The following is a 26,193-nucleotide window of genomic DNA, read 5'->3' on the forward strand; positions in this document are numbered from 1 at the left end:
ATTATTTTTAAAATGTTAGCTTTGTTTGTACAAAGGAACATTATCACTGGCACAACAAAAATACCTAAGTACATCAATAATAGAAATGCACATTCAATTTAAAATGTAGATGAGAAAAGAGCCCAATCTAGTAAGATGCTTTCTGTAAGCCATAATTAAATGAAAATGAGATGTGGAATCCATTGCCAGGATTCCTGATAATTAGCATCTATATTAAGTATTCATTTCTCTATTGATCTGATTCAGCTGAAAAAGGATAAACCTAAACCTTTTTTTCTATCCAGATTGCAGCCATTAGAAGGAGAAGCGATTTAGAGATGCTTGATAAATTCAATCTCTGTGATCTGATTCACTGATCTGATTCATATCTTCCAGGCTAACATACAGATCATGACCTTATCCTTCAGATTTCACACTTTCCAATTTTGCAATGCAGTACTCAGATCAAAAACATACAAAAATGCATGTCAGAGATTCATAGGTGTAGAAAAGATGTTTAGACATGCTTTTTTGTAAGACAAAGAGTTCAAAACACATACCAAAAATATCACTTTCCTGTGGATTCATCTAAGAAACAAATGAATGTATAAAAGTTAGGGATAGAGGGATTATGTTTGCGAAGGAACACATTCATACTCATAACTGTACACTTATGTTGTTCCAAATACATCCCTTTCTTTCTCTCATATAAGTGAACAACTCTTAATTAATTGGCAATAATAGCCAGTCATCTCCACCTGCAACAGAGACTAAACTACATGGAAGAGAGAGTACACAGATATTCTCTATCAGCATAATAATCATGGGTGAGGAGATTTGCTTGCCAATAAATAAACACTTTATGTAAAGTAATATTGGACTTTTGTTTCATCTATTAATGTTATCTCTTACGTTTTTTTAAAGTATAAATTATACAGTTATGTCTTGATATTATTTTTGTAGCTGAAAATCCAAATGTTCTGGTCAGTGTTTTAATGTAGGTCAAATTCAGTTTAATATTGAAATGTGAAAATTGAAGTCATCTGATCCACCTGTATATATAACTTTCTATATGTCTTCCATCTACAGACAATGATTTAGGAAACATTATCCCTGGTTTTCCAATCATAAGGAAGTCTGTGACTAGATGAAAACGAAATAGGTTTGGATCAGTACTGAGAACAGCTGGATTGCATTTGCTATATAAACATTATGGCTTCACATGGAGTTTGAAGATGGAGGGAGAGTGAGATAGATCATTATGTGACTTAATTCCTCACAAACTGCAGCTTCAAAGATCATATTTCCATGAAAATTTTATCTTCTACACCCATCCAACCATCTTTGGACCAAATAAGAGTAATGAGGACAGCCTTTGCATTATTTCAATGATGGTCGTGAAGCTATAGAGCTGGGAGGGAGACAGCTAAAGTCTATCATATGCAGTGATATGAGCTGAAAGTCCTCATAAACTTTTCTTTTAATGATTTGTTGTTTTTTTGTTATATTTACTGTAAAAGTAAATTCCTTCCTTTCTGTGTCTTTCCCAAATGGGAAAAATGGATATTTTACATCTGTTATTTTCAAAAAGGCAGTAATGAGAGAAAGAAGCATTTACTTTTCTGGAGGGTTAGTTTTCAGACTGTATCTCTATATTAAAAGGAGAGTGTTCAAGAGCTGATGTTTGACAGGCTTGATCAGCTTCTTTCATGTGTAATCATGTCTCATTCTTACCCTCCTAAGCTACCAATCAGAATTTCCTACTTTTCATCATTAGTGAAGTAACAAGAAAATAATCTTTGGAGACTTGCATCTATACAAGGGGCTTGGTGACAGCAACGACTGCAGTTCTTACTGGCATAGATTTATTATAGCCTCACACAGGTCCCAGAGTTCTTCATTATTTCTAAGATTTATCATGTAATTTATGCTGCCATTCAGTCTTTGCACATTTAACTGCTATTACTTTCATTAAATGCTCTGAGCCCTTTGTTCCAGTAATAAACTCCCTCTGTGTGTCTCTCTGTGTGTATCCGTGTCTGTGTAAAAATCCCTGGGATAAATACTTGGATTTTTCTGAATTCATGGATTTACTGTACATGATTATAAAAAGAGCACATACTCTCTCTTTTAAGTTGAAAATTAAAATTATTAATTTTAAAAGTGCTTCCAATCTTAAGCACAGAAAATTCCAGGAGACGACACTGAATATTTTTTGCCAAAAAATATCCACTTCTTTGAAAATTAATTCAAGAGTATGTTTGAATAGGTAAAAGGCAATCTATATGCAGTAGTTTAAAAGCACCCATGGAGGACTGCAGATATATTCAGTCCTTACACAACTAAAAGTCTCAGTTATCATGACCCTTAATTGCAAGAAATAGTGCCTCATAGGATAACTAAGGTATCTCAAATGGGTAACTTAAAGAATGCACTAAAGTTCAGGACTCCTGAGGGAATGAAATTTGGGGAATTTGTGGCTATTTCAGGATGTTGCTGTGGTCATGCAATACTCATTTTGAACATTCCCTGAGAGTTTATTTATTTATTTATTTATTTATTTATTTTCAAATATTTATATGCTGCCCAATCCCAAAGGACTCAGGGCGGTGTACAGAGATTAAAACAATCAGCCAGTCTCACAATCTCTTGCTCCTTCCCCCTCCCAGCACCAAGGAATTGACTTATCACATGACTCTTAAAGTAGCAACAATTTTAATGTATATGAAGAAAGGCCTGGACTGTTTTTATTGCTTTTCTGGCACACAACCATGCACATTATCTATATCCCATCTTTTTCAGGAACTCAAGGCACATATATAGTGCTCCATCCTCATACATTGCTTCACAACAAGCCTGTAAGGTAGGTTGGGTTGAAAGTCAATAAGTGAGCTCCTATGGCTGCAGATGAAGAGAACTGCATCTCTTTCTGGTGTCAATCAAATACTTTAGTCACTATACCTTAGTCCTTGCCCATCCTGTTTCATTTTTCAAACTGCTTCCTACTTTGAAACTGAGCATAGATCAGCATTTCCTCAGCTACTAGAGAAGAGGTAGAGTGGTCCCAATCTAGCCTTCAGAAGGTCAAGTGATCCTTTTTAAAAATTGTTTCTCACAGCTTCCTACAACTCAGTGGAAAAGCCAGCAAAGATTCTAAACTCTCTGAGATGAGAAAAGCAATGGACAACATTGTGGTAAAAAATTAAATGAGATTAAATTAAATAAATTATTAAACTAAAACAATGTCAACATCATTATGCCATGTGGAAAGAAAGGGGGGGACATCATGGTCAAGAGATGACCCCAAAGATTGTCAGGATATAGCCAGGAGGCAGAGAGATAAAGAAATGGAGAATGAAAAGGTTGCATGTCTCTAGAATGACAAGGAATGGTACACAATAAGAGAAAAGATGGAGGAGGAAAGGGAAGATCAATGCAAGAATATCTGGCAAACACTGTAAGAGTTCCTTCAACAACAAAACCTCAACAAAGAAAGAGCAGAGCAAGATTCACAAGTTTGCAATGTAATATTTCTGCTGATGTTGGTGCCATGGCCAAAGTTTGCCCTAACTGTTCTGCCTGGAGAAACCACACATTTCTGCTGTATGAATGGAAAGATCACAATAGGCAATGTGATGAAATGTGCAGCTGGAGAAGAGGTGTGTGGGGAGGACATTTCTACACTCACAATGCAGCTTCCCAGGGAGGAGGCAACACATTCCAGAGAGAGGCCTAAAATAAAAGACTGCATAGTCTTAACTGAATGGGGGGAAGAAGTCTCAGAGTAGTCCTAATCAGTGCTTTTTTTGTAAAAAATAAAGGTGCCGGAATTCACACACGTCATACAACCTACAAGGTTCCATCCAAAAAATATGCCATAACTCCGTTCTGGCCATTCTATGACAAAAAAAAGCCCTGGTCCTAGTCTAGAATCTCCAAGGGTGCATACATTTAGTTTACAGCTTTAGCTTGATGAGATTTTATCTCTTAGGTGTAAGGAAATAAAAAATAAAACTTGATTGGATTTCACTGTGTCATCTTTGGGTTTATGCTTTTTTACAGCCTCTACCTATTGAGCTCATCAATTTGTATAGCCATGATGAAACTATCACAAATGAGTTGCCATTTCCAATGATACCTTTTTGTGCCAAAGAAATCATTCCAATGAGAAACAGATGGAATTCTTTGATAATTATTCAAGGTCAAATCCATCATTACATAGGACATTTAATGCTCTAGCCATCAAGCCAAATTTATTCAAATGGATCCTCAGGATAGCTTAGAATTGAGAACTGATATACTCCAAGATGGAATTCAATATGCGATTGTTCAATAATTGGAGAAATGGCTATGACAAGAGTAGGCAACCTTGGCTCTTTTATGACTCCTGGACTTCAACTCCCAGAATTCCTGAATCAGCCATGCTGGCTCAGGAATTCTGGTAGTTGAAGTCCACGAGTCATAAAAGAGCCAAAGTTGCCTACCCCTGGTCTATGACAATGAAGCTTGTACATTTCATCTCTTTAACTTGCAAAAGAATAAATTTGAGACATGTCAGAAACTTCTATTGTCACTGATCTTGAGACAGCATTTGAACATGAGAGAAGGCTCAATGCACAAACTGCTAATGGAATCATTGTCATTTTACTAAACAATATCAAAACTGAACCAACATCATGGCACATTTTTTTTAAGAATGAGGAGTGGTTTTCAAGTAATTTCAGAGTCCCATCACTCCTATGACAACTTTTAATACATATTTAATACATACTTTTCTTTCCTTTTGGAGATCAACTCCAAATAATAAACAACAAGAAACTAATGGCAATACATTACTATGAATATTGTCTATTCCAACAATACATGATTGACATGGCTGCTAAAATTGAAAGTGAGGCACTGAGTTACATCCAAATGAATCAAGCAACCTTGAGATTAACAACATATAGAGGACTGACCAATGCATTGAGTAATGACGATGATTTTAGAAATATCAAAAGATGCATCATCCTCTCTTTAACATTTATTGGTGGACCAAGAAATGTGATAAAATGATGTCAAGATCTCATGATGTATATATCGAAGTATGTCGGTGCTTCATTTTTCATTACGACATGAAATCCAAACTGGCCAGAAATATGACAGCAGCCAAATGATCTGCTAAATTTAATCACAAGAGTGTTCAAGTTGAAGAAAAAGTTGTTCATGAAGTATCTCACTGGAATATATGATCTCTTTGGTAAGTGTATTGCTTATGTGCTAAGTGTGAAATACCAAAAATGAGGTCTGCCTCATTTGCACAGTCTGCTGTGGCTTGATGAAGCATCCAAGCTAAAACCAGAAAATTATTGATACCATATCATATAAGCTGAAATATCAGACCCAAATGAAGATCCAGAGCTGCATACGTGGGTATTGAAGCACATCATCCTCGCTCCACATTGCCGTAGATACTCAGCATATTGGAAAAATTGTACATGCAGTAAATGGTGACCAAAACCATCCAATGAGCATACAAGGTGTGGCAATGACTCCTACAGGAGATAGTCTTCAGAAATGAGAGGATTTAAAGGACACCAAGCAGGATGGCAGATTTGAACTAATTTCTCTAATTACCTAGAGACCCAACTATTGAAGGCGTTCAATTGTCATCTCAATGTAGAAATATGCTCATCTGTCAAATCCGTCATCAAAGATATCATGAAAGGGAATGAATAGGCAATTTTTGCACTGAACAGAGAAGATGAGATCACAGTACTTGATACATAGCTGAAGCTGTTGCATGATACTTTATGAAAGGGATCCAGTAATTGTTTGCCTTCAAGTGCACCTTCCACAACAGCATTAAGTATTCTTTTGAGAAAATACTGATGTGCAACCAAATAATGATGTGGCAAGAACCACTTTAACAGAATTCATTGATCTTTGCAGTCCATTTGCAAAAACACTGTTCTATGGGGATATTCCAAGATTCTACACCTGGACTAATAAGAGAAGGGAAATAAGAGAAAACTGGGAAATGATTTCAGGAGTTGTCTGCAACTTTTGAAGCCAATGTTCTGGGTTGAATGTATATATTTGGAAAGAAAGAACATAAACCAAATGGTATCCTTTTAAAAATCAACAAGGAAGAACTCTGGGGTCTAAAGTATGTATCAACATCAAGCTTATAAATGACTATATACCAGGACAATGCAGGAAAACTAAAGGAGAATACAAATGAAGGTTGGAAATTTTAAACAGTCTCCAACAAATTTATGCGATTAAAAAAAATGAGTAGAAATTTTCCCTGAATTTGTCCAAGGGAAGAAAAACGCCTTCAACCATTTTTCAAGAAAAAAATAATCTTCTTTAAAGATGACAATAGCACCGATATATGTACATAAACTTCCCTTCTCACTATATGGGTAGTCTGTGTCTTCCTCAGTCTCAGGTCCCCTACCAGAGGCCTGGGAGTTTGAGGGTTGTATGCAGGGTCTTGGCTGTTCTTTATACAGTACTACAGTCTTGGATAGAGAGGTCTGATGTCATGTCTGAGATCTGCTGGAGCCACTCTCCCAGCTTACAAATCATAGCTTCTACCACCACTGAAACCACTTTGGCTTTTACTTTTCACATTCTAATTCTTCCTTCTTTACTCTGCCATGACATAAGCTTAGTCTATGTGTTAAATGTTTCTCTTAATATGTAAGGCTTTGAGAATGCAGCTATTGGGTTTGAGTAGGCTGTGGAGGAAGTTAGGTAAGATAGACATATGCTGAAACCTTGTCAAGTGAATGAATAAATATGATTGCATTATCTGAAGATTTTGTTATTTTGTTTGGTTGGAATGAGTACTGGTACCAATTGATTATTGAAATTAATGATTGGTGAAAAACTGAATGTTTACCTTTCTCATTTGTTTGTAATGAATGGATGTTTTACAGATTCTTTATTCCATGCTTTGAATATGAGGTCTCGTGGATAGGCAATGAATTAAAATTAGCAAAGATACAGGTCAAACCCATATCAGAACAACATCTATGATACAATGCAAACAGGACCTCATTGCTCTAAGACCTCATTTTAGCAACTGAAAATTATTCATAGTCAACTAAATTGTGCAAAGGGTACTTTGGCTAATTGACATATCAGAAGAGGCACCTCAAAAATCACGTTAGAATTTCCCATTAACTGCAGTTGGGAAATTAACTGGAGCTCTGAAAACAGAAACCTTCATGCTTAAAAGTGGGGCATTTGGGCAAATCACTTTTCCTTCTAGTAAACTGCTGAATTGGACCCAAAGTATGCAATTCTGGTTGTTTGAATCTAATTTCTCTAACATGACTTAAATCTGCTCGTGTTTCTCTGCAAGAAACATATTAGCAATAGACAGACTCACCATCATAGCAATATCCATGCAAACAAGGGTTGGAACTGCATTCATCGATGTTGATCTCACAGCGTGGTCCTGTAAAGCCTTTTATACACTGGCACTGAAATCCAAGAGGAAAGGCAGTTAAGTTTAGCTCTTGTAGACATGTAGCTCCATTTTCACAGGGATTACCACCTTCACAGGGTCTGAATTCACAGTTCGAACCTGGAAATAAAAGGAACAAAAATATTTGATTTATGTAACTGTTTACTTAAAGCACTATGAAGCCCAAGAATGTGTTCTAATTCTGTAAAACTTATGTATGGGATTGTGTGTGTGTGTGGGGGTTGTGCATGTGTAAGTATAAGCTGACATTTCCCTGCTTTTCAACTTCAGAATGAAAACATGGTCATGATTCCTTTCTCAAAGAAATGTATGGTTTCATAATGAAAATATACAATCTACAATCAAACAATATTTTCATTACAAGGACATGAATTGCTTTTTGTGATTTCTTTAGCCATCATAGTGAACTAGCTCATGCTATGGGAGAAAAATAACAGTCAAAACATTTCTTGTGGATAAATAAAACAAATCAGCCCCAAAAGATGACACATGTCCTCATGAACTCTGTTACTATTTAGCAAAATAATTTTAATAGGAAAAAAATATTACCACCCAAATTCTGGATATTTATTCCATAATATCATTATATTCATGTCCAATAAGGTTTTCTTTTTATTCTGATTTTTCACCATTTTTAAGGCTGTATCTGTACTACAAACGTAACATGTTTCAATGCAATGATGCATTTCCCCCATGGATCCTTGTCCTCATAGTTTTATGAAAGTATATGCTGTTTGTTAGATGCTTTTGTAGTCCAGGAACAGAGTTTTCAGCATTTGTAGAGTGAAACACCTGATGGACTGCACTGTATACTTATACCCATACCTGAGAGAACATCTCTTTGATACAAATATTTTTTTTTTCCTGGATGTGATACTACTGTGCTGTGTAAGAGCCATATCCTAAAGAAAAGCCTTGAGATTTTTATAAATATGTCTATTTTTTCAATGTTTTATGATAATTCCCTACTCCTATAAGATCTACAGTTGTTCAGTATAACGAACATAGATATTCATGTAAGAAAAATATTATCTTTTAATGAGATGAGGGACCAATAGCTTAGCTCATTCAAAGTGATAGATGGATTACACTACTTCTAAAAGCCTTTTATCAAACTATCAGAATACTATACAACATGAGACCTTCAAGCTATAAAACTGATGTAAAATTGAAGAAAACATAAGAAAACATTTCTTTACAGATAGGAGCATCACTTTATTTTTTCCAAACAATCTAGATAAATTATATCATTTAAATGAGAAGATATAGAATAAGTAGCATCTATCTACATTATATAACTATCTCCTTAGAATTCACTGCAATGTATTAACTTGCTGTTAAGATTGCCTATCAAAGCTTGCACAGGATTTTTTTTTTTACTGTTTCTCATTTTATGATTTTGACTGGCTATTTAGTAATTCTTTTTTTTTTTTTATTGAAATTTTTCAAAAATTTTACAAATAAAGATCCCCCCCCCTCCCACACCACCCCACCCTCCCCCCCCGACTTCCCAGAACTGAATATAGGATTATTTAACAAATTTTAAAAAATAACGTTTACAATTTATAAGATAATTAATAAAAATAATAAAAATCATAATAATAATATATATAATAATATGTATAATAATAATATGCATAACATAAACTTTAAAATGAATAATATATACTAAGAAAGAAAGAGAGAAAAAAAAGGAAAAAGAAAAGAGAGAGAGAGAAAAAAAAGAAAAAAATAGACGAAAAATAGAACATATATATATAAAAAAAATATATAAGTAGTAATACGTAAAGAAAAAAGGAAGAAAGAAAGAAGGAAAAAACAATCATTACAAGTTATAAAAAAGCTAAATGATATTTTTCCATATCCAAATTATATTGTATGAAATTTATCCATTTTTCCCATACTGCAAAAAATTTCTCTTGAAATTGCTCCTTTAAAAAAGCCGAAATCTTTGCCATTTCTGCCAAATACGAAACTTTATGAAACCACTCTTGCAAAGTAGGCAAGGATTCCTTCTTCCAATATTGCCCTATTAACAGCCTAGCGGCTGTAATCAAATTTAACATCAATATAACCTCCTTAGCATCACAATCAGTAACAATACCTAGTAAAAATAATTGCGGAGTAAATTTTACCCTCCGTTTAAAAATTCTTTGGATATTCCACCATATCTTAATCCAAAAAGCTTTTATATGCTTACACGTCCACCAAGTATGATAATAAGTAGCATCCAAATGTCCACATCTCCAGCATTTCGGCTGCAGATTAGGGTACATAATGGACATTTTCTTTGGATCAAGGTGCCATCTATAAAACATCTTATAAAAATTCTCTCTTAAATTTTGCGCTTGTGTGAATTTAACATTTCTTATCCAAATAAGTTCCCAAGTATCCATTGAAATCGTTTCACCAATATTCTGTGCCCATTTAATCATACAATCTTTAACTAATTCAGGTTCTGAGTCCAATTCCACTAAAACCCCATAAACTCTCTTAATATGGGTTGGCCTTTGATCTCTTACTTGTTTTAAAAGAGCTTCATCTTCTCTAAGCCAGCCCATTTTACAATCCATCTTCCATCTGTCCACTATTTGTCTATATTGGAACCATGAATAAGTTAAATTTTCATGCGTTAGCTATTTAGTAATTCTTAATATTTGTTATAATTTGAGGAAATGATGCCCTGTTTGTAAAACAGGGGGTACCTTGCTCAATAGTAGTAACTGTGAGAGGGACCTCGGAGTCCTAGTGGACAATCACCTAAATATGAGCCAGCAGTGTGCTGCAGCTGCCAAAAAGGCCAACACAGTGCTAGGCTGCATTTACAGAGGGATAGAATCAAGATCACGTGAAGTGTTAATACCACTTTACAATGCCTTGGTAAGGCCATGCTTGGAATACTGCATCCAGTTTTGGTCACTGCGCTTTAAAAAAGATGTTGAGACTCTAGAAAGAATACAGAGAAGAGCAACAAAAATGATTAGGGGACTGGAGGCTAAAGCATATAAGGAACAGCTGCTGGAATTGGGTATGTCTAGTTTAATGAAGAGAAGGATGAGGGGTGACATGATATCAGTGTTCCAATATCTCAGGGGCTGCCACAAAAAAGAGGGAGTCAAGCTATTTTCCAAAGCGCCTGAAGGCAAGACAAGAAGCAATGGGTGGAAACTAATCAAGGAGAGAAGCAACCTAGAACTAAGGAGAAACTTCCTGACAGTTAGAACAATTAACCAGTGGAACAACCTGCCTCCAGAAGCAGTGAATGCTCCAACACTGGAGGTTTTTTAGAAGAGACTGGACAGCCATTTGTCTGAAATGGTGTAGGGTTTCCTGCCTGAGCAGGGGGTTGGACCAGATGACCTCCAAGGCCCTTCCAACTTTACTACTACTACTACTACTACTACTACTACTACTACTACTACTACTACTACTACTATTATTATTATTATTATTATTATTATTATTATTATTATTAAATATTCTGAAAAGGTAACTGACTGTCCAATTTGTAGGGATGGCAGAGGCATATTTAGATAGCACAAATATCAGTGATAATATGAGCATAGTTTTCATAGATTTCTATCTATGATATCCCCCTGCTAATGCAGGCTACCACACTACCACTTGACCTCAAGGGAAACTTGACAATTTATGTAGTACACAAGCTTTTTATCACATTTTCTCTTCTCTTGTAGAGAATCCACGCTTCATAATTCCCTACATGAGCAGGCATAAATCTAACGTTTAGATTTTTTTTCATACTCCAATATAACACAAGACTGTGAGATAATGATCATATGTTAACTTTACACATTATTTTATTGATATTTCCATTAATAAATAGGTTCATGGGTGCATTTCTAAGTTACCAGATTCACCTCAGTCAAAAGCAGACAAGTGTTCAGCTGAAATACAGCATTCAAACCACAATGAAAATAAGGGGAGTCTCTCTGAAAGATTGGAATCATAGCCACCTCAAATGATTTGTGACAGCAGCAATCGTATTAGTAAAATAACTACAGCTTTGTTCTAACTGCTCATTTTCTAGGCTATGTTAATTCAGAGATTGCCATATCTAAATAACGCATTTCAGCTGACATCCAGATACTGGCATTTATATAATAAGAAATAAAAAACAATAAGTTACTTTCCAGGGTTCCTTTGTGATCCATTCACCATTTCAAAGGCTGCCCAGTAGAGATTATTTTATATTGCTTTGATGTTTACGTTGTTCTTCATTAGCATCACCAGAATTGCAATGCTGCTTGTGACAGCCAAGACCAGCCTCCAACAACAGAGTTTACTGCATTTTGCCAATAACTTTCTTTTTTTTTTCCCATGGAGGCTATATCTTTGGAATCCCTAAGAAGCACAAAGTTGGATTGCCCTATGATATATAGAAGTTAGTAAAATCTCCAGACTCTTCTTTGGTATCTGATGTCACCATCTTCAAAACTGTGGGCCTTTAATTTTCAAAACACATATTTTTTATTTTTTGATTCTTTGCACCCTCATCCTCCTTATGCCGGTCTTTGACTCCAATAAAGGTTTGATTTGATTTCGCACAGAACTTTAAAAAATCAAATTCCAATGCAACAAAAGATGTTATGATATGTGACGAATACCATCTTCACTATAGGAAAGCTATTTGCCATTCTCTGTACATGTAGCCAGACTCCTCTGGCAGAATGTGCTTTGCACAGGTATGAAGTTGGGTCAGTTTCCAACCATTGTTTCTTGTCCTTTGCACATGTATGAAGTCATTATGAGAGTATGTGTATCTCCTCAATCACAGACTTCTAATTAAACCTTTTTGCACAGATTGTATTAGCTTTTATTTTCCTACAGAAAAGCTCAAACCTTTAAGAAAGGGTTTGATTGCCATGTTTATTTTTTCATTGCTTAGTTAGTGGGAGGATGACATTTGTGTGGTTCTAATTAATATATGTGCATTATTTAACTTTCAGAAAAGACAAAAAAGCGGGCTATACATTTAACAGTACTTTTCCCTGCAATTAAGGGTCTCACACACTTCAATAAAAAATAAAACATTTTCTCTCCATTCAATTGTGTTCAGTTCTCAAAGACTGTCTGAACAGCTCCTTGAAGGCTTCTTGGCAAGATTTTTCAGAAGTGGTTTGCCATTGTCTCCTTCCTAGGGCTTCCTAGGCCCAAGATCCCCAGCTGACGTTTTGCCCAAGGCATGATTTGAACTCACAGTCTAGAACTAGAACTCAATCTCCCAGTTTCTAGCCTGATGTTTTAACCACTTTGCCAAACTGACTTTCAAAGCCATATTTAGGATAGAATAGAGCTGGAAGGGACCTTGGAGGTGTTCTAGTCCAGCCCCCTGCTCAAGAAGGAGAACCTATAACATCTCGGACAAGTGACTGTTTAATCTTTTCTTAAAAATCTCCAGTGATGGAGCACCCACAATTTCTGGGGGCAAGCTGTTCCACTGGTTAATTGTCCTCACTGTTAGGAAGTTTCTCCTTAATTCCAGGTTGCTTCTCTCTTGGGTCAGTTTCCAACCATTGTTTCTTGTCCTACCCTCTGGTGCCTTGGAGAATAATTTGACCCCCTCTTCTTTGTGGCAGCTCCTCAGATACTGGAATACTGCTATCATGTCTCTCCTATTTCTTCTTTTCTTTAGACTAGCCCAGGGGTCGGCAACCTGCAACAGTGAAAGACCCGTTTCCCTCGCAAAAGAAAAAACTGGGACCCGCAAAATATGTGTGCACGCACGCATACGCACAGAACACGGGGCTTGATTAAAGAGAAGAGCTTAAGGCAAGATTGCGCCGGCCCTGCCCCCCATCCAGCTCTGGTATGGATGGCTCTGCCATCCTGGCTTCTCCTCCCTTTGGAAAAGACTGCTCTCCCCCCACCCTGTGCTCTCCCTCTCTGGGACTTTCTTCTTTCCGCCTTTTCATGCGAAGGTTCCAAGGGAGCGAAGGAGGAGGCCGACGAGGAGAAAGAACTGCTGTGGTGAATCTTCCGAGGCGGCAGCAGACAGCCGCTCGGGTTCGCCTATCTCAGCCTGCTCGAGAGGCTGGAGTTGAGGCTTCTGGCTCGCTCAGGGAGGGGTGCTCAGAAAAGAAAGGATGGGAAGCAGAAAGTGGGAGAAAGGATGTCTTCCAGCTCTCTGGGGTTCTTTCGCTGGGAGGGCGAGGAAGCAGCAGTTCTGCTCCATGGGAGGTGGGAGCAGATGGCCTCTCCTTCAAACTTTGCCAAGTGACTCCAGGAGCGAAGCGAGCTCCGAGTCCCCGGAATATCAACTTTGTGAAAGAGGAGGCGATGCTGGGATTAAAATAAAATGGGGGGGAGGTTGAGGAAACCCAGCAGATGCTTACATCAGAAAGCCAGCAAGAAAGGCAAGATCAGGGAGAGGAAGAAAGCTTTTGGGGCTTGTGCACAGACATAGCTGACTCCTCTTCGTCTCCTGCCCTTGCTTCATCTCCTGAGGAGATGTGTTTGCATCTCTCTGTGTCTCTGCCACTCAAAGCCATCCTGCAGCTCGATTCTTGAAGTGATTTCAATCAGCCCCTTCATTGCCAAGAGTCCCCATGGAAGTCAATGGAGGTCTGCGGCGACTTGAAAAGCCAGCCGCAGACCTGCAGGTCCATTGATTTTACCGGCTCAGCAGCCTGGGGACGGGCAGGAACTGATGCCCCCGCTGCCTGCTGGGCCTGCTGCCTGACCCGGGAAAACACGAGGCTGGCTCAGCAGCCCAGGGATGACCAGAAACCAATGCCCCCACCACCTGCTGCCCAGCCTGGGAAGATACGAGGCCGGCTCAGTGGCCCAGGGATGACTAGAAACCAATGCCCCTGCCGCCTGCCACCCAGCCTGGGAAGACGCGAGGCCAGCTCAGTGGCCCGGGGACGGCTAGAAACCAATGCCCCCACTGCCTGCTGCCCAGCCCGGGGAGATGCGAGGCTGGCTCAGCGGCCCGGGGATGACCAGAAACCAATGCCCCTGCCGGCTGCCACCTGCTCCCCAGGCTGGGGAGACGCGAGGCCGGCTCAGCGGCCCAGGGGCAGCCAGAAACCAATGCCTCCGCCAGCTGCCACCTGCTGCCCTGCTGCTCTGGGAGACGTGAGGCCGGCTCAGCGGCCCAGGGAGGGGCAGGAATCAATGCCCCCACTGGCCGCGGCCCCCGCCGGGCCTACCGCCCGGCCTGGGGAGAGGCAGGAACTGATGCCCCTGCCAGCTGCCGGCCCTGCCAGGCCTGCCACCCAGCCCAGGGAGATATGAGGCTGGCTTGGCTGCCCCTCCACCTGGTGCAGGTAATCCCCCTCCCTCCCCTCCCCACTCACCCTCCATCTCCGGCTCTGCTGCTGCTTGGCCAACCTGGGCCACAGCTTGCGGGAGGGCTTGCCTGCTCAATGGAGGCTCTGCTGGGCCACTCCCAGCATGGATCCTGGGGCTTCCCCGTGCGGCTCTCCGGCCACATGCACCTCAGACCAGGCCAGCCCCAGAAAGGCCCTTCCTGGCCACCCTTCTCCCAGGGGGCAGGGCACCCAGCTGCAGGGCCAATCAGGAGCTCTGCAAGAGGGCAAATCTGCATGAGAGAGAGAGAGAGAGAGAGAGAGAGAGAGAGAGAGAGAAGGGAAACACAAGTGCCTCTCTGTCTCTGTCTGTCTCTGAAAATGGCAGAGGAGGCTCCGGAGCTGCAGGAGGTGGTTCAAAGAGCCACATGCGGCTCCGGAGCTACGGGTTGCCAACCCGTGGACTAGCCAGACCCAAGTCCCACAGCCGTTCTTCATATCTTTTAGTCTCCAGGCCTTGGATCATCTTAGTTGCTCTTCTCTGAACTTTTTCCAGACTCTCAACATCTTTTATGTGATATAGTGACCAAAATTGGTTGCAGTATTCCAGGTGTGGTCTCACTAGGGTTTTATAAAATGCTATTAAGACTTCATGTGATCTTGATTCTATGCCTCTGTTTATACAACCCAGGATTGTATTAGCTTTTTTGGCTGCTGCTGTACACTGCTTGCTCACATTCAAGTGATCATCCATTAGTACTCTAGGATTTATTTATTTCAAAAGCAGTTGAAATAGGGTTTATTCCAAAATAGCCTAGTTTTCCAATATAATCAAGTCCTAGAGTTACCAGAAGTCAATACAATTGAGTGGAGGGTTATGTTATTCATTAGTTTAGGGTTAGCAAGCAGACTTTCCTGATAGGATTAAGCAACATGTTATATGCAGTAAGGTACATGAATTGGTGATATTTGTACTGAGTGTGTTTTGATGGTTTACTTTGATTACATTACTGATTACAACTACCTAGAAGCTCCAATTAAAAGTTAGTAAAACTATAATTAGTGTCTAGAGATCATAAGAGAAACTATTTTTCATTACCACAGAAACTAGGATTAGAAATAATGCATATAAGTTGTAACTATCCAGAAAATCATTCTTCATAAGGAAGAAACATTTCCTTATGGTAAGTACCATGTCTTTTAACATATCTATGGAGGGTATGGTTTCTCCTTCTCTACAGGTTTTTAAGATGGTTTCCTCTTAAAGGAACCAGAGATGGTTTAAGATTGTTTTCTTTTTTTCACATTTTAAGATTATATAACCCTTGTGGTCACCCCATCTCCATAATTATGTGATTCTAGGATTAATTGCAACTAAACATTGTTGAAGGGCACCAGACTGGGTATCTTCAGCAAGTTGTTTTTTAGATCAACAACCACAACTAGTGTAGAATTTCTGTAAAACAGTTCTGGACAAGAACCATTAAAAAAAAGATATGGTTCTTTACGTAAGGAGAGTTGCTGAGAAGAACTTGCATCAATTGTTTCCAAAAACAATCCAGATATATAAAGATATATAAAATTGTGTTTTATGGAGCAGTTTTTGAAAAATGAATACATTTGCATGGAAATTTCTTCAGGAAAAGGAAACCCTGCATCTGAAATGAGATAATGTCAACTCCTACCTCCTCTACTGCAATTTTGTCAAGTTCCATAATTTCTACTGCAACTGTTTACAATATTACATAAAAACAAAGAGTGTCAGCTGATTGTATACCTAAAATGTATAATTTCACTTCACAAGGAATTAATAAAATAGCAGCTTAAGTGCATGGAGAACAACAAATGTTACAGTTTGTTTACAAGAAGCAAATAAGATCAACAGATTTGGGCTGATGGTTGGGTAAATTTCACATATCAAGATACACCCTTCCACACCTGCATTATATGTGAATCATACAAAACTACAAAAGAATTGTTGAATTGTTGTTTATCTCCTCCTCTTTATACATTCTCTGTGTGCATGTGTTAATGTCATAAAAGTTTTCTTGGATTTCTTAGGAGAAAGTAGCATTTAAAGTCACATTCAATAGATCCCTCCTCCAGTAGCCATGTTTAGGGGTTAAAATGGCAGGATACATAAATCATTATTGTATAATTTAAAAAAACAGCATCAGTTTCAATAACAACTTTTCTTTTCTTGCTGTCACTTCATCATATTTGGTAAACAATATTTGTACCACTGTGTTAGCCAGTTCCTCTGTGTTCCTGTCACTGCATTTCTAATATCAAAGCTAAAAGGCTGTTCAAGATTACTCTGAATCAGCTCAAAGTCTTCTATAATAAATTAAATGAAAATGATTGTGTAGGATTTACAATGCCACCTTAAAAAAAATCTTGTAAGATCTAAGCTAATGCAATATGTAGCTGAGAGTTAAAATGATCAAATAAGGTTTGATTTGTATAAAAAGCATTTTACTTTCCCCATGACATATTTTTCAGCTTCTTTTAGTAAATGACTGAAATTATTTTAACTTGCTCCATAAAAGAAATCTACACTGCAATTTATGATGACCCTCAATTTGCCCTCATAGCTTAGAATAATGGCTTTTAAGTAATGAATTGATAACATCACATTATAGAAAACAACAGGAAACCCGTCAAATACCTAAGATAAATTTTCATTGGTTTCATTTATTTTTGTCTATCAAATTAAGTATCCTGGTAATTTTCTTTCATTATTTTGGTTAAGGTTGACATCTGATGTACTGTACATTAGCTAGAATCTAGCATAGATAAGTGTTAGCAGTGATGGCATATATGAGGCATTCTCAATGATAGGGGGAAAGTGATAGTTTTCAGCAATATTAATGTATTGTTCAAGTATTTGTCCCACCAGGATATAAAGTTCCCTTGTTCCCTGAAATGAAATTATGCAAACATTAGAGATGGCAGAACATCATTCATACTGGCACAGTGCTAGTGCTTTTGCCATAAATTCTTCCTTAATCCTAGGGATTGCTTTGTCCATGAAGTAAAATAGTTTGCAATAAGGCTGAAGAAGCTTTAAGCTTTCTATAGCTTGAATTGCTTTGAATTACAAAACACCAACATCAAGGAATTTATAAATATCGTCCCAAAAATCTTGGCTGTGCCCCCAGAACCCTTTCAATTATTGCTACAATCATATGTTGAAGATTCAGGGGGTGAAATTAATAACTACATGACTACATTAAGTGTATTCAATGTGGTTGTGTGGTGCTTCCAATTTAGTTAAGAAAAAGTATTTTGGAACATATGGGAGAATGGTTACAACATATATTTTTGGCTCATTAAAGCAATGGTGTCAGTTTACATTGATCATCTACAGCAGAAGCTCATAATAGAATTATCTTAACAAAATACTTAATTCTGTGAAAGAAGAAATCTGGATTATACCTTACTTTTTATGACTTAAGTTTCAACAGTTAATCTAGTCAGTATGAGATGCTTTGGAACTGAGCTTTCATTAAACATTCTGTTGTTGGTTTCCACAGAATTATCAAACATCCCAGTCTTTCCTCCCTTCCCCGCCTCCCCAAGTAATAGTGGCAGAGAAAATAGCAGTTAGCAACTTCAAAATACACTGCAGAGAATCACAAGTAAAGAACCTGAGGCAAGCCACACAAGCACGCTTAATGCAAATAACAATGCACTGACAGCATGCTGAAGAAATAAAAATTGTATGCCATACCTGCATAAAGTTCTGAAAAAAAAACAGAAATAGATTCGTTTATTTCCCAGAAAAACAAATCTAGACTTTATTTCTATATAAAGAATGTCTGCAGTATTTTAATTATTAAATAAAAACACGTACTACGTACACGTACAGTAGTTACTACATTGTGTTATTTTTCTAAAGGCAATTAAGTCTACAGTTATGTAAATTTCTCTCTAAGTATCTGGAAAGCACCGTTGATTTTAAAAGATGGTTTACAATATAGGAATAAAGAAGATTTGGAACTTCACTCACATAGTGGGAAGCAATCACAGTAAAACTCAGATTTACTTTTCAGACATGTATAGTAGGAGTGCATTGAGGATATAAGCTCACCATATCCTGCATCTTTGTCCATGCAAAAATATGAATATTAATCTAGAATGACTATGTTCCCAATAATCCTTGAATTCTTTTTTCTTTCTTTCTTTCTTTCTTTCTTTCTTTCTTTCTTTCTTTCTTTCTTTCTTTCTTTCTTTCTTTCTTTCTTTCTTTCTTTCTTTCTTATGGCTGCCCATCTTACAAGACATAATTCTGGGTGGCGTACAATTAAAAAAAATCTATGAAACCATTGTATTAAAAGCACTCCACAATTTAAAATTATTAATATTATTAAAAGATTAGGAGAGAACATCAAATGTTAATGTAGCCACCTCATTAACTTGCTATTTCCATGAGACCCCCACATCTGTTGACACAGCCAAGTTTATAATTAATTAAATTTAATTTGTTGAATTTATATGGCTGGCCACTTGTGATTTTGGATGTGATTCTATTATTCTTTAGTTGGGAAATGCCAAATGATTGTAGCAAAATTGTTTTCTTTGGCTAAAAGTACATCAGGGTGTATTTAAGTCATAATTGAGGCCAAACTCTTTATCCATAAAGGCCAAACAGAATACAACCATCTAGAAATATTAATTTTTGAAAAGATGATTCACATATTACTTGTATGAACAAAATGGAAGAAAATTTAAGAACCAAATACAGAAGAAGCAGGAGAACGTTTTAGATTCTTCTTATGGTGTCTGGAATCTATAATAGTTACTGTTAAGTCCTTCGCAAAATGGCAATGACATGAGAAGCAGTTGTAGTTCTCAGGAACTCTTTATTTCTGTTCAGCATACTGGTTACAAGACACCGACAACGCCCGAATCTCCTTGCTCCTTTTATAGGTGATTCCCGGGCCAAACTGCAACATTTGGCGCGCTCGTACCCGCGCATGTGCGTGAGTGCTGGCGACAGCCAGTCTGGTCCCAGGCAGCTTGCACCTGCCCAGGACCGTTGTAATGCCCCGAGCCTGCTCTCACAGGCTCAGGACATAACACCCCTTCCCCCCGGCTAAGACTATGATCATACAATAATAATATACAACCAAATACGAGTGTGGTACCCATACTAGCTTTGTACCAGTTATCCCTTTGCTTCTATTGTTCCCCAGTGTTTTATTTCCTATGTGTACAGGAATACTCTCTGTTAACTCTGTTTTGCCAGTAGGGTTACAAAATCTTCTAAATACTTAGGAGATCTTCTAGCTCTCTGTGACCTCCTGACTTCTGGGTACCTTCCAAGTACCCCTTGACTGAGGGGTAATGTATGCTTGTCCCCCTTGCTAGGCCCTGGTGATTCCCAAGGACTGTGCTCCAATGCCTGGCCTGCTTGCTTGCCCACCGGGCTCGTCAGGCCAGGGCTTCTTCCTCTGTTTGACCTGGTTGTCCTGCCTGGCTGCAGGCTCTTTGGCCCTCTTAAGTGACTGTCACTGTTGGGCAATTCTGTAGAACCTCCTAGGTCTGTCCTAGACCTGTCAAGAGGTTGTCTTTCCCCATGTTCCCGTTCTGTACCTGGGCTTGCTGGGGTTTCAGTGCTGTCCCAAAACTCAGTTGTCCCCTGAGTGATGCCAGAGGTGTTGTAGTCGGGATTCGGTTCCTCGACCACCTCCCTGTGTGCTTGCCCCCTTCTATGGACAGGGGTAGTGTTGGGCCAACTAGACGGAATGTGTGCCAGCTCTCTTGCAGGGTGTGGGTTGTTTGGACGCTCCCGGATATCCTCCCTGACTGGAGTACTGAGTGATGCGGGTGAGTAGTGATTATGCCCCCGGGGTGACTCCCTGGCTGGAGTAGGCACTGGTGCCTGAGTTCTAGTTGGGCTCCATGAATTCCTATTTGGAGCACTCACGGAATCTCAGAATGAGCTGTCTGTAGCTCCTTCGTTAATGATAGGTGGCAGCCCGCACTCTTCCCCTTGCCCAAAGGGGTCCCCCTCCCCCCTGGAAAAGACCCAGGAGTCTCAGTGGGAAGGTCCCGTCTAGTGCAGAGCTGGTCGATGTGTCATCGCAGGACACGACCGTTGTCCAGGGAAACCTCATAGGACAAAGGACCTGTGACCCTGGACACAGTGGCAGGGACCCATGAATGGCCAGGCCCATAGTTACGAGTCCAAACCGGGGCACCCACAAGCAGTTGTCTAGGTGCCTTGGGGTGTGTGACTGTGGAAGGTAGTCTGTCCGGGTGCAACCGGTCAAGCTTGGTAGTCAGTTTGCACCCCCAACGAAGTTCAGCTAGGCTCCTCCCGGTAGAAGTGGAAGGTGTAGTGCGATAAGAAAGGAGGAAGTCAGCCAACCTGTGATGCCAGTCTCCATAGGTAAGTTTCTTCAAAGCGTCCTTGGTGATGCGAACCATGCGTTCAGCTATACCATTGGTGGATGGGTGGAAAGGCGCAGAGGTGGCGTGACGAATCATGTTGGCCTGTAAGAAAGCTTGGAATTCGGAAGAAGTGAATTGAGGGCCATTGTCAGATACGAGGACATCAGGAAGCGCGTGTGCAGCAAAAATCCCCCTCAGTACTTGAATAGTCTTTGCAGTGGTGGTGGAAGAGACAGGTACAACCTCAAGCCATTTTGAACGGCTGTCAACTAGGACCAAGAAGAATTGACCCTGAAAAGGCCCAGCGTAGTCAATGTGCACCCTAGACCATGGAGACTGTGTTTCCTCCCATCTATGTACAGGAGCTTGGGGCATTTCAGGGCGTGAGCGCTGACAAAGGTGGCATGCATGCACCTTAGCCTCAATGTCTCTGTCTAACCCAGGCTACTACAAATGGCTGCGCGCAAGCGCCTTCATACGTACAATGCCAGGATGACCCTCGTGGAGGGAACCTAAGACCCTAGTCCTCATTGAGGCAGGAATGACAACTCTGCTCCCCCAAAGAAGACAACCCTGGAAGGTGGATAACTCGTTCCTTTTGGACCAGAAACTCTGAAACTCAGTGCCTGGACAGCTCTCTGGCCATCCAGATAAAACCCAAGAAAGGACACATGAAAGTGTGAGATCTGTGGCTGATTCAGCAGCCACATCCCTGGCATCTAAAGGGGACTCAGACAAGGCCTGAATGGAGAGGATATTGATTGTTGGTGCAGGGTCATCTTCTATTACTGGCAGGGGTAAACTACTGAGGCCGTCAGCATGGCCCATTTCTTTCCCAGGTTTGTGAAATAAGGAAAAATCATAGGCAGACAGAAAGATAGACCATCTCAGCATTCTGGGGGAGATGATTTGGGGAGTTTGTTTATGTGTGGTAAACAGCCCCAACAAAGGCTTATGGTCAGTGAAGACCGTGAAATGCCTGCCATATAGGAAATCATGGAACTTTTTGATTCCAGCAACAACAGCTAAAGCCTCCCTGTCAATTTGAGCATAATTTCGCTCCGCAGAAGACACGGTTCTGGAGTAATATGCAACAGGAACCTGAGTTCCATCTGTTCTGAGGTGGCTTAGTACGGCTCCCACCCCATAAGGAGAAGCATCACAAGCGATGCACACAGGAAGGGATTCATTGAAATGTGCAAGCACACTATTAGAAGTGAGTAAGGCCTTAACCTCATTGAAACTTGCTTCGTGTTTTTGTGACCACTGCCACACTGCCTGTTTGTCCAGGAGCCTATGAAGAGGCTTGGCTACACTCGCCTTGTTTGGAAGGAAAGAGTTGTAAAAGTTCAGAAGGCCCAGAAAGGCCTGTAGTTCGGCCTTGGACTTTGGCCTAGGAGCATGCATAATGGCTTTCAATTTGGATTCAGCAGGGTGAATCCCGGTAGCATCAATTTTGAATCCCAGAAAATCTGTAGAAGGCACCCCAATTTTACATTTGTCCTTCTTAAGTTTGAGGCCCGTTTTCCTGAACCTCAGCAGGATAGCCCTTAATCTCTCAGCTAAGTTGTGTGTAGAGTCTCCAGCAATTAAAAAATCGTCAAAATAGGGGCAAACCCCTGGTATACCCCGTAGTGTGTTTTCCATTATGCTTTGGAAAATTCCAGGAGCCACATTTACTCCAAATTGTAACCTCTTTACCTTGAATGCTCCCCTGTGGGTCACAATGGTTTGTGCTACAGCAGCAGCATCATCAACAGGCAGCTGTTGATACGCCTGAGCTAGGTCAAGCTTTGCAAAGACACGCCCCCCCCCTTGAGGGAGGCCAGAATATGACTGACCACGGGAACAGGATAGGCATGTTGCTGCAATGCCTTATTCAGAGTGCATTTGTAATCTGCACAGATGCGAATGTCCCCATTTGCCTTAAGAGGCGTGACAATGGGGGTCTCCCACGGACTGGAGTCGACAGATTCTAAAACTCCTTGCTGAATCAATTTGTCCAATTCAGTGTCAATTTTACCTTTCAAAGCAAAAGGGACCCTTCTTGCTTTAATTCTAATAGGGTTGACAGAGGGGTCTAACTTCAGTGACACAGGGGGTCCTTTGTACGTGCCTAGCTGTGGGCTGAAAACATCTGCAAATTCTTTGCAGACTTCTTGTAGGTCTATTGTTTGCAAGCTATTGAGCCCTGTAACGTGTATTCCCAAGGCCTCAAACCAATCGAGTCCTATGAGACTTGTTCGTTCACCCCCTACTACTATTACATCTAGTGGACCTTCAAAATCCTTATACTGTACGTTAAGGGTGGCCTCCCCCTTAACACACACTCTGGAGTTTTGAAAGTCTGTTAACACAATGTCGGAAGGCCTCAGCTTGGCCTGAAATTCGCTGCCAGAACATATCTTCCTAAACATGTGCATGGAAATGATTGAAAGTGCAGACCCCGTATTCAGTTCCATAGCCAATGGAACCCCTTTTAGCTTCACTTTAAGTGACAGCTTTTTCTTGATGGGTTGTGTGTGCCTGTCCTATAAATGCTTCTTCACGAAGCGCAGAAACCCACCCTGTTTTGGTTGGGGACCCTGGACCTTTCAGGCGCAATTCTTCCCGAGGTTGTACCTTCTGACAGCCCAGACACACAGCTGCAATGTGTCCCTGTTTTCTGCATGCCCTGCAGATAGTGGAGCGGAATCTACAGTCGGTCCTCTTGTGGCGACCTCCACAACGAGGCACTTGGGGAGAGCTGAAGAGCTTTCCTTCTGTTTTCCTTCCTTCATGGGGTAGAGACGGTCTACTTCATCGTCAGGATCCTCCTCTAGGTTCCTTTGGACTCCTTCCTGGTGCACGGACACAGTTTCTGGAGTGCTTCTGATCGGCCTCATGTTCTTGATGGCGCCGCCCGCTGCCTCTTCTGCAGTAACCTCTCTCAAGGCAACTTGGAATGATAAGTCTTCTTTAGCGAAAAGTCTCTGCTGCAATTCTCTATGTCTCAGTCCGCATACAAATCTGTCTCTCAGCCATTCTTCTAAATCCTTGAACTCGCAGTGTTTAGCGGCTTTTCTTAGCGCAGCAATGTATTCTTTGGCTGATTCTCCGGGTCGCTGATCCCTCTGTTCGAAAGTGTGGCACCACGCGATGACGGACAACTTTGTCTGGAAGTGTTCCTTTAGTAGTTTTTTGAGATCTGTGTAGTTAACAGATTCTAGAGGTGGAGGTGCTGCTATGTTTTCAGCGATTTCGAATGCGTCTTGACCGCAAACGCACAGCAGGGTGGCGGCTTTTAAACTATCTTCTCTTACTTGGTTGACTTTAAGATAGTTTTCCACCCTGGCTACGTAGGACTCCCATCTTTCCGGATGCGAGACGTCGAATTCTAAAAGTCTTCCAACTTTTGCCATTTTTGTAGAAAAGGAAGGGTCTATCAGCCACCCTACCCCCAATGCTCGCTGGATTGGCAGGCAGCTGCCAAGTCAACACCGTTCCTACTGCTCAGGACTCTAGGGTAAGCTTACACCTGTCTTCAGTCGATGTAAGGCAATCTCATCCTCGTCACCAGTGTTAAGTCCTTCGCGAAATGGCAATGACACGAGAAGCAGTTGTAGTTCTCAGGAACTCTTTATTTCTGTTCAGCATACTGGTTACAAGACACCGACAACGCCCGAATCTCCTTGCTCCTTTTATAGGCGATTCCCGGGCCAAACTGCAACGTTTGGCGCGCTCGCACCCACGCATGTGCGCGAGTGCTGGCGACAGCCAGTCTGGTCCCGGGCAGCTTGCACCTGCCCAGGACCGTTGCAATGCCCCGAGCCTGCTCTCACAGGCTCAGGACATAACAGTTACAAAAATAGTTCTTTGCATTTTTCCACCCCACCTTGTTCAGTGCACTTTGTAATAATCCAGATAATTATCATGAAAGAAATCAAAGTGTTTATGTATTTTTATGAAATATATAAAGGATATGCCCTGTAAATTGTAAAGCTCAATCAGAGATTCAACTGGAAATCACAACTTTTATATTTCAGCAGAATCCCATATTTCAGAAATATTAGATGCAACACTCCAATGAGACAAATTAGAAAACACATAGCCTGAGAATCATGATTGTGGAAAGCATTCAATGGGCATATTGGAAAAGGTAAGGGCATAAGTAAAGGGCCTGTCCTGGAACTACTGAGGCAGAGGTATCCTCCAGAATGTTTGGCAAAACCTCTTCATGGCCTCCCCAGTGATTTTGCTTTGCCAAGAGTCCAGTCCAAGTGGAAGTACTGGCTTTTCATGCATGTGAAAACCAGCTGGGAAAGCCTCTGAAGCATCTACCCAGAGCCTTTGAGGGAACAGAGCTTCTTCCATAGTTCCATTACATATGCTTTCCAAAATGGCTCTCCAAAAACCTTTCTCAGACCCTTTGAGAATTAATTCAGAATTTAGTCAATTACCTGTATTCTTTCTTGCCTCTTTTATAAGGAGTTAAAGGAATGTGCTTTGGTTTTTAGTTATTTGTTTACTTTTTTCTTTTAAATACAGCCCTGCTTGTTGTGTTCAGGCGCTAAGTCATGTGGAGCTCTTCGTTACCCCATGGATCATAGCACACCAGGCCATCCTGTCCTCCACTGTCTCCCTGAGTCTGCCCAAATTCATGCCTACTGCATCAATGACGCTATCTAACCATCTCATCCTAATAGCTAACTAAAACTGTGAAAAACTGGTAAGAAAAACTTTGAAAATAGAAGTGCTCCTACAGTCACATTAATGAGATGGGCAGCCATATAATTTATCTAAATACCTGGAGGCTAAAGACGCAGAATGGCCTTCTCCAATTTGAAGAGACACTTGTGCATCAGGCTGAGGCAAAGAGGCAGTCCCGGAACCAGCGAAATCTGGGGACTGGACAGGGGACAGATTGTATCTGCCCTCAGTGTGGAAGGGACCGCCACTCTCGAATTGGCCTTTTTAGCCACACCAGATGCTGTTTTAGGACCTCTTTCCAGAGCACAATACCTTCTCGAGACTGAAGGATGCCAATGATGATATATAAATTAAGAAAAACTGCAGCCAACAAAA

General features: G+C 40.4%; 1 protein-coding gene across 2 annotated transcripts in view; it reads right to left on the minus strand.

The window, feature by feature from the left end:
• LOC120313634 (protein eyes shut homolog) overlaps positions 1-26,193 on the minus strand; it is a 445,596-nt gene that overhangs the window by 71,801 nt on the left and 347,602 nt on the right. For both annotated transcript variants that reach the window (XM_039355732.1, XM_039355731.1), the window contains one exon: positions 7,361-7,558. In XM_039355732.1, the coding sequence (XP_039211666.1) occupies positions 7,361-7,558 (198 nt within the window). The remainder of the gene's footprint in view (positions 1-7,360; positions 7,559-26,193) is intronic.

The sequence above is a fragment of the Crotalus tigris genome, unplaced genomic scaffold (assembly GCF_016545835.1).
Source record: "Crotalus tigris isolate CLP2741 ecotype Arizona unplaced genomic scaffold, ASM1654583v1 scf7180000018750.1061991, whole genome shotgun sequence".
NCBI classification, from domain to species: domain Eukaryota; kingdom Metazoa; phylum Chordata; class Lepidosauria; order Squamata; family Viperidae; genus Crotalus; species Crotalus tigris.